Source organism: Chrysochloris asiatica, unplaced genomic scaffold (genome assembly GCF_000296735.1).
Source record: "Chrysochloris asiatica unplaced genomic scaffold, ChrAsi1.0 scaffold00302, whole genome shotgun sequence".
Classification (NCBI taxonomy): Eukaryota; Metazoa; Chordata; class Mammalia; order Afrosoricida; family Chrysochloridae; genus Chrysochloris; species Chrysochloris asiatica.
The window spans coordinates 1029259-1038989 of record NW_006408820.1 but is presented as its reverse complement, the minus strand read 5'-3'; the positions used below and the strand labels follow the sequence as shown (position 1 = coordinate 1038989).

Below are 9731 nucleotides of genomic sequence, written 5' to 3'. Positions count from 1 at the left end.
CTGTATAGGGTTTCCAAGGCTGTAAATCTTTACGGGAGCAGAAAGCCTCATCTTTCTCCTGCGGAACAGCTGGTAGTTTCGAACTGCTGACCTTGCGGTTCACAGCCCTATTTGTAACCACTATGCTACCAGAGCTTCTTTTAAAGTGTTACTGACAGGTTAATTCTAAAGGTACTCCAAAGCGTTTTTGCGCCAACATTCATCCAGTGAGTATGAAGCATCCATAGTGGAAGGTCCTGGACTTTGGTGCTGGGAAAAACATTATGATGCAAAAAGAGTTTACTGTGTAGAGTTTTGTTTAGAAAAAGAAAGGTGGCTTCAATGTGAGGCAGAAAGCAGAGGATCACCAAAGAGTATGGGTTAAATGCTTTGGGATTTCAGAAAAGATTATACTTGGAGGTATAATCAGGAAATCCTTACTGGAGAGGAGAGCATTTGAACAAAGTGAGAAGGCCCAGTGTTAATTAAACAAGAGGAAATGGGGAGAAGGGTGTTGAAAGAGTACGGAGGCAGGGAAACAGAAAATCATAAGGTGCCCATTGGGAACAACAAGCAGCTTAGTTTGCCTAGAAGATAGGGAAAGTAAGTAGAAAATGAAAAGCAAACCCACTGCCCTAAAGTTGATTTTGTCAGAGCAACATAGGACAGAGTAGAACTGTTCCACAGGGTTTCCAAACATGGTGTAGCTGATGAGCTCGAACCAGCAACCTTGTGGTTAGCACCCAAAGCTTAACCCAATGTGCCACCAGGGTTCCTTAGTAGAAAAATAAATGGGAGGCAGACTATGGGGTGCCTTGTTGTTGTTGTTGTTAAGTGCCATCGAGTCGGTTCCGACCCATAGCGACCCTGTACAGGGTTTCCGAGGGTGTAAATCTTTACGGGAGTAGAAAGCCTCATCTTTCTCCCGCAGAGCAGCTGGTAGTTTTGAACCGCTGACCTTAAGGTTCGCAGCCCAATTCGTAACCACTACGCTACCAGAGCTCCTTGCATTAGTGCAATTGTGGAACAGGCAGATATTGGACAGTTACGTGCTTCTTTTCTGTTTTTCGTGTTTTTCATTGCGTGAATGAATCCACCTGGCATTGAGCAGTAACAAACTCAGACTACACATTTGGGAAACGAAAAGTGGAATGGCTCAGATTATCCATTAAAACTGCACTGCTGTTGAAGGAGAGGTGAAATTAGGAGTATGAAATGTATTAAATATTTAAACAGAAAATTCATTTCTTCACTGGTTATTTACACGCCTGCTCATTAACTCAAGGTACTATACAAGGCACACGTTTACGGCTTCCAAATATTTACAATACGCAAGTTAATAAAAAATGGTCAGTTTTCCTTTCTAATAAAACCCCCTCACTCCAATACACATAACTACTTGCATGCATTTAATAAAAAGTTTTAAAACGCACATTAACCATTTCTGATGTGCTTAACATTTTTTTGTACTTAACAATGCCCTTGCTTTCAAAGGTAGCCTGAAAACAAATTTCCGTTCAGTCTACCATGAAATTCCAATGAGTAGAATCTGAAGGAAAGCATGATTCCATTTAAGAGCTATCTGAATGAAAACGCTACTACAGGTACCTCTCATTTCATAACATGGAAATAGGTGACACCGCTGGCTGAACATTTTATTGGTATTGATTAAAATTAATTTATAGTGACTAAAATACGAGGTCTGACAGAGGAAAAACCCTTCATAAGCACATGCAAACTCTAGGTGGGATGGGCCTATGTTAGCGGTTCCCCTAGAAGCACTGGGTATTTTAGAGCCCTGTGGTGGAACATTTCACGTGAGCCATTTGTAGAGCCTGCCCTGACCAGGGCTTCATCCTGTTCCTGCTCTGAATCCCTGGACTCCTAGGACTCAACCAAATCTGAGAATCAACCCTAGTCCACTTTCAACATCCCAGAAATGTAATGTTATGTAGGGTGAGTAATTCCCGTTACAAACTAATATGAATACATTGTTCTACAATATCATACCTCAGTCACACACTTAGCACGTGACCTGATGCAGCCTGGAGATCTTGAAGCTTGAAGCTTAAGTTCAAAAAAAAAGTGATTCCCTATATCAACAACTGGAAGTCTAAAATGTAGTCTATTGAGAGGTTACTTTAAACAAGGGATACCTGCGTTTTGAATTAATTAAGCATCTCCTCTTCCCAGGAGCTGCCAAGCATTGGAGCACTTGCAGAATTTAGTTCTTCACCAAAGTCAGTTCAGGCAAGCTCCTGAAAGGGAATAATGCTGCTCATTGACCCACATCCTCTTAAGACAGCCCTTCTTCCACTTAGTACATTAAAAGTCTACAAGGAATAAGTACTTACAAAGACAAGAGGAAGACCACTGTTCCCTGCAGGTTAACCAGAATAGCAAGGGTCCTCCAGGAGCGGATGAAGTATCCTAACAGAGCATACTGGGCAATGCCAACAGCAAAGAAGAGGCCACCAATTGATCCTAATTCGGAGAAAAAGAGACTTGTTACTGGGGAAAGCACCATCCCCAGAGCCATTTCCAACCCAAGTCACAAAGCCAATTTCTTTCACATAAGATGTCCCCAACCTTGGCAAGCGTGGGAAGCAGAACAGAAAAGAAAAACCCACACAAACATCACACATCAGATGATAACACTTGAAGACAGATCAGTCAAATATTGAAAATGGAGGGATGACTGATGAAAAAGAGAAGTCACATCTGTACACAATGAACTTGAGGACCCACTCAAATGTTTTCTGCATTAAGCATATTGAGATTATTGGTCGGAATCTGTGGCTAAGCTTGGAAGGGAACAGGGCTGTTAGGTTATAAGGTTATTGCAATACTGAGACTTTATCTTTATCACAGAGCCTTCCCTAAAATCCCTATTTTAAATCGCCACATACTCCCCAGTCCTTCCTACTGCAGTTCCCTACTATACTGACCACTGTCAGATATGTGAGTATATTTGTTTCTATCAGTCTTCTTAATTAGAATATACATTCTATATGAAGCATGGACTTTTGTCAGAAAACTAATGGGGGAAAAATCAACTTCAGGCTTGTAAAACAAAAACCCTGTGTTTTTTAAAAAATAAAACTTGGATGGTTATTAAACTCCACTGGCTTGTCTAATATACAAGGAGGCTTCAAAAAGTTTGTAGCAAAGTAGAATTAAAAGATAAAGAAATTTTTCCATGAACTTTTTGCAGTACCTTTGTATCTGCAAATTCTCTGTCTCTGAAATTCTTTCTATATCTGTTACTATCATTACATTGTTGTTGTTGTTAAGTGCCGTCGAGTCGATTGTGACCCATAGCGACCCTGTACAGGGTTTCCGAGGCTATACATCTTTACGGGAACAGAAAGCCTCATGTGTCTCCCACGGAGCAGCTGGTAGATTCGAACTGCTGATCTTAAGGTTCTCAGCCTGATTCGTAACCACTATGCTACCAGAGCTCTTTATCATTACACTAGTAGTAATGATAAAACCCACTGCCATTGAGTTGATTGTGATGCAAGGCGACCGGAAGTATTAAGGTAGAACTGTGCTCCATGGGGTTTTCCATGGCAGTTCTCTAAGCAGAACATCAGGCCTTCTTTTTTCCAAAGAACCTCTGGATAGACTAGCATCTCCAATCATGTGGTTAGTAGCCAAGTGTGTTAACCATTTGTACCACCTATTTGTTGTGCATTAAGTGCTTGACATGGTCCCACAAAGCAAGGACCATTACTAGCCACATATTGAAGTGAGTAAATAACTCAGAGAGGTGAAGTGAAGCTGTTTTAGGAGAGGGCTGCTCGCAGCAAGGTGAGGACTTGGACCTAGGTCTGTCTAACTGGAGAGCTAACACTCTTCGTCATTTTTTTGTGTCACATCTCCCTTCTATGGAAGAGCTGTTGTTATGTTATGGGTCTCCCATAGCAACAGGACTTTATCTTGTTACAAAAATTGTCTACAATAAACAATACTCTAAAACCAATGTTTTCTTTGATTATTGCCTACTGATTATTACTCTATAACAAAAAATAATGACTCACATCTGTTGACTCTAGCAAGGAAAGGACAGAACGAAAAACAGAAAGTTGAAGCAACAACTTCAGGGTCATTCTTTGTTGAACTCCAAATCAGGACACATAAGGAGATGGGGTCAGTGTGATTTCTCTGGACATGAATGATAATAAGCGGCTAACATGGGTGCTTTATCATGCACCAAATCGTACCTGGCCTTCAGGAATAACACTTATTGTCATTGTTGATACTTTGCTAAGTCATGCTCCTGATGTGGGCAGATTCTGGCCATATGCAGAAAAAAACCTCTCAACAGCAGTTATTCCCTGTTTTACCTCTCCCAAGAAATCAAGAACCTGATCAAAAGCTAAGACTATAGTTAAATATTTGTAAAACGTCTCCTTGACAACCAGTGAGGAACAACCCAGAGTGGCCTGGCACTAGTCCCAGCTATTGAAACTATAACCTACTAGTACATGAAAAATTAAAGTGTCCTCCCAAGGTTGGAAACAGTACAATAGAAGCCATAACATTTCCCATCTCAGCATTGTGATTTGCATTCACAGGTTCCCATATTTTTGATGAATGATGACTTGTCCCTGTTTACCTCCTGAATCCTTCCTGGAGTCCTATAAAATAGCCCTCATTCCCATTGTCAATAAGACTATTGTTAGTAGAGATCCTCCTGTCTCCTTGTATTTTTTAATTAGCAATAAAACTGATTCTTTTCTCCTCCAAAAAGCTTCTCTTAGAGTCTTCTAGGTCTCACATCTGTGGCAAGCAGAGAATTCAGATTTTATCAGCATCACTCCTACCTAAATCCATCTCCAGGGTACCCTTTCCTCAATCCCTACAAATTCCCAACTTGCCTAAGCCAACATTTGGCTTCATGTGGCCAACCACAATGGCTCCTTGATCCCTCAGTTTTTACTCTTGCTTCTCTACAATCTGTTCTCCACTCACCAGAGTGTGTATATAAGATTGTATCACTCCTCTACTGAATACTCCCCAATGGCTTCCCATTGCACTTAGAAAAAAACAACTCCTCACTGGGTTCATCACTGGCCTTACAAAATCTGGTCCCTCTCACTTGTCTCTTCCTTTATTCTCCATACTCTAGGCATAGGAATCCTTCAGGTCCTCAAAGAGCAGAAGTTTCTTTCTGCCTCAGGTCCCTGCCATTCTATCTGGCTGGAATGTGTTTTTCCCAGAATTTCACACACCGATTTCATTGACCTCTCAGATCAAATACCTACATAGTGGTTTTCTCCAGCTATCCAATCTAATGGAACAGTGTCTCCTGCGATTACTGTCTAGCCCAATCCCCTGTTTAATTTCATGCACTGTACTTATCATTTTCTTAAATGACCTTTCATAGCTATTGATTATACTCTGTCTCTCCAAATTAAAATGTAAGCTTCATGAGAATAAAGCCCTTTCCCCACGCACTCCTGTCTTCTCCATTCTTTTATTTCAAGTGTAGAAAACAATGTCTGGTTCATGGTAAAGTCTGTTTAAATAAATTAATGCTGTGCAATAGATCTGCAAAGGGAAAGTTCTGAAAGGCTACACAGCAAGGTGCTAATAACCATGGAACTATCTAGATGGGCAGGACCAGATGTATTATTTATGCTTATATTTTTTAATTTTTTACAATGAGCATCAACTATCTTTGCAATAAGATATTTATATACTATGCAAACAGCTACATAATAAAATGGAATTTTTCAACCCTTTGTTTTGTTGGCTTTTTCAGTTTTTAGTAATTTTCAGTCAAATAACTTCATTCTTGTCAAGTAAGTAATATCCAACAAACCTACAAACTGGTAAAAAATGAATGTCTCCATAAACACATGCCTTTTTTGTCTATGCCTTACACACTGCTCTTAGAAACTACAAACATCATTTTGTAACCAAGCACAGCAAAACCTGCAAGAGCAGGAGCCTGGGTAGGCAGAAAACTATCAGAAAAGGACAGCCTGATTTCTGCATCTTGTCAAAGGTGAAAAAACTTGTGAAACCCAACAAACAAGGTAGTTCCATTGCGCCCCAGCTCTCACAGTTGCCACTGCGTATTTTTCCAAACCCTATTTCTTAGGGCTACGTTTTTAATTTGCCTTAAACTGAAAAAGAATGCTGAAGTAAAATATAGGAAGAACTCCATTTTTGGAGCCTTGTTATATTTTATTAAATCCTTATTTCATAGCCCTTTCTGGTTCTTTAAAAAATAATTCAAGTCCTGGTATGGTACTATAGGAGGAGCACTGGATTGCTAACCACAAGGTCAGCAGTTTAAACCCACCAGTTGATCCTTGGAAACCCTATACAAGGTCACTATGAATCGGACCTAACTCAACGACACTTATTAACAACAATAACTTCAAGCCAGGTGAGACTACTATTGCTAACATTTCTTCACTGATTCTTACTTTCTAAAATTGAACCCATATTCTATTTTCAATCATTCATCACCTTCACAAGAATGACATATACAGTACCATAAATTATTTTTAAGGTTATTTAACTGAAAATATTGTTTTGGGTGAGTGACTAGATCTAAGAGTCTACTTTTTGGACTAGTACGAATGCTGAACATTTAGGTTTATCCCAACTTCTTAATTTAGTAACAAATTTGAAGATTATGGTAGAGCAGAGGTGGGGAACTTCAGGCCCGTGGCTCATATGAGGCCCACAAAATCACTTGATCTGGCCCGGCCAAGGCAACCACAATTCCAGCCATCACCTTAGAGGTAATGTTTGACCAAATATAGGAGGCTAATTTTTAAGTTGATAATTTTGTAGGGCCTGCGAATGATTTTATAAATTTTGACAGAAAAAAGTTTTCCAATCTCTCTGCTAGAGAGAAAGCAGAATGAGAAGAAAAGCCAAGGACTAAACTCTGGGAGCCCTTGGGTGCTGGGGGAGTAAAGGAAGCTCTTCCCAAGAGTCTCCACCAGCCACAGGCCCTCTGTGTCTTGGGCGCAGGTCAGAGCACTGACCTTTGGGGAATTCTCTCTACTCACACTGAATTTGGTAACCATCTGGTTCTACCATAGCTATTCTATTTTTCTTTCTCCCTTTATTCACTGCTACAGAAATTTTAATAGCTTCATCTTCACACAGCTTCAAGGATAAGAACTGGACATGAAAGCACTTCAGTCCGCATCTTTTCACTGGCCTTAGCAGACTATCAGGAAGCAAGAGATTAGGAGGTCCTTCTTTGTGTCTAACACATGCAACAGGACAAGAATAAACCTCTTATCATTTGGCAGGGTAGGGGAAGCATAGGCCTCTTGGGCAAGAGCATCTTCGTGAAGCAACTAGAATAAAATGTAAATAATTTTCTGCATGAATGTACGAGGTACAAGAAAATCATGCAGGGTCTTTGGGTCTGCTCTGGGCAGACTGTAGCTGTGATTACCAGTTTTACTAATATCTTGGGAACTTCTAGCAAGTCTAACCCAACTATTTGGAAAAAATGCATTAAGATCTCAATAGAAATGTAAGACTCAGATGGTATTTCTCACTGGTGTTAGCTTAGAAACTAGGCTAGAGGAAAAAGGAGCTTGTTCCAAACAGCTTTAGATGCTGCTACAATCATTGTTAAGTGCTGTTGAGTCAGCTCCGACTCATAGCAAACCTGTATAGAGTCTCCAAGGAGCAGCTGGTGAGTTTGATCCACTGACCCTGTGGTTCAAACCGACCTTCTAGTCCAGTGCTTATCCCACAGCACCACACCAGGACTCCTAGAAACTGCTATAGAGAAAATGAAAGAGCAAGCAATGCCTGAGAGCTGCACTGTTTGCTTCAAGGTAGGAGTTAGTGGTACTGTAGCATTTTTTGACTGAAATGCTAGTGAAGGAATGCTACAATAGGACTAGCTCCTGCCTTGAACAAAACTGCAAATAATAAGAAAGCTTCAAAAGAAGAGTTTTCCTTGTTCCTCAATCTAGCTCTGACAAGTCCAATCCTATTCATCCTGCAACGCAGACAGCAGCTTAGTGGAAATACAAACCGAGCACAAGTCTATTTTAGTTAGCTGTTACTCTGGCTCACTCCACTAGCCCTCACCAACTTCAAAAGCAGTACCAGTGAGCGATCAGCGGGCCCTGTCGGCACCAGTGTGAGGGTACATACTGACATCCCCAGGCCTCATGGAACAGGGAGAAGGACGTGAGCTTGGGCATCAGCCAGACCCAGCTGTTAGCCTGGCCCATCAGTGCTGAACTACATGAAGATGGACAGGTCACCTCCCCTCTCAAAGTTCTGTTTCCTCATCTGTAAAAGGAAGGTAGGAACTCTTGACTTGTATATTGTGGGCGTATTACAGAGATATGTCAGATGGCTAGCATGGTACCTGGCACAGAAGAGATGCTCAGCAAATGCACCTGGTTCTCTGTGGATGCTAAGAACAAGGACAGTGGAACTCTTTCATATGTACGCCTTACTTAGATACATTTGAATCACATCGTCAATGTGTTTCCCATACCAGTACAAGACATCAACGGTTCTCAGTAACTCAAATGAATGAGAAGTACAACAAACAAAAGGTGATTGTTGCAAACTTATAGTTCAAGAACCAGTGTCCTAGACATAGTCACTTTCCCAAGACAATATTCTCAGTCAAATAAACTTTAAAAACCATTTATGTGGCTATACATGTAGTACTTAAGATGACATTACTGTTGTTAAGCGCCGTCGAGTCAGTTCTGACTCATAGTGACCCTGTATAGGATTTCCGAGGAGTGGCTGGTAGGTTTAAACCACCTACCTGTGGTTAGCAATCCAATGCTAACCTTGTGGTTATCAATCCTACAGCACCAGGATGGGATGGTCAAAAATAATTTAGAATATCAGCTCAATTTAGAATGTTGTTGTTAAGTGCCGTTGGGTCAGTTTTGACCCACAACAACCCTGCATAGGGTTTCTGAGGAGTGGCTGGTGGGTTTGAACTACCGATCATGTAGTTCAAATTGACCTTGGGGTCCAGTGCATTATCCTGCAGTGCCACACCAGGACTCCAATTTTAAAGTAACAGCCAATAAAGAAATGCTACAGTAACACTATCTACTGACTTGAAGAAAACTGCAAATAAGAAAGCTTCAAAAAAAAGTTTTTCATATTTCTTATCTTGGCTCTCTTTTTAAGTGTAAAGTAAAGGTTTTAGCACCCTCCTGAAGATACAGATTATTAGTCTCCACAGTAACCTATAGGCAATCCATGAGGCTGACACCAGGGGAGACATTTAACAGAAGAATACGAATAAAATGACAGTCACAGAAAATGAGCCCAGGAAAACAAGTCTCGTTGTTGGGTAGAGGCACTGGAATCCACACACATTCTCAGACTCAAGAGTTAAACTAGTTTCCTACAAGGTTTTCTGGAATTGCTCGCCATCTCCGGATTGCACGGGTTTACGCAGTACCTGCTAGTGCCCAGTAGGCGGTGCCCACACATTCGTTTAGCAAGACAAAGGCCACCAGCGACATCCCTCCATTCATCATGCCCACCAGGAAGCGAGTTATGGCAAAGAACTCATATGAGGGGGAAAATCCATTTGCAATAGCAAATAAGATGTCAAGAGCAAAACCTAGCAAGAGAAGAATAGTATTCAATTATTCAGAGGCAAAACAGCATTTGATGAAAGTAATAAATAATATCCATTTGTTTTTACAGAAGAAGCTTTGTAAATTTAAATTGTCTGAGCTAGCATGCATATATACATACATACATACATA

General features: G+C 40.7%; 1 protein-coding gene across 1 annotated transcript in view; it reads right to left on the bottom strand.

The window, feature by feature from the left end:
- The window catches only part of SLC22A15 (solute carrier family 22, member 15), a 114192-nt gene that overhangs the window by 48004 nt on the left and 56457 nt on the right, over nt 1-9731 (bottom strand). The window contains exons 4-5 of the mRNA XM_006874798.1: nt 9419-9583; nt 2334-2463 (exon numbers count right to left, since the gene is read on the bottom strand). Of these exons, the coding sequence (XP_006874860.1) occupies nt 2334-2463; nt 9419-9583 (295 nt within the window). The remainder of the gene's footprint in view (nt 1-2333; nt 2464-9418; nt 9584-9731) is intronic.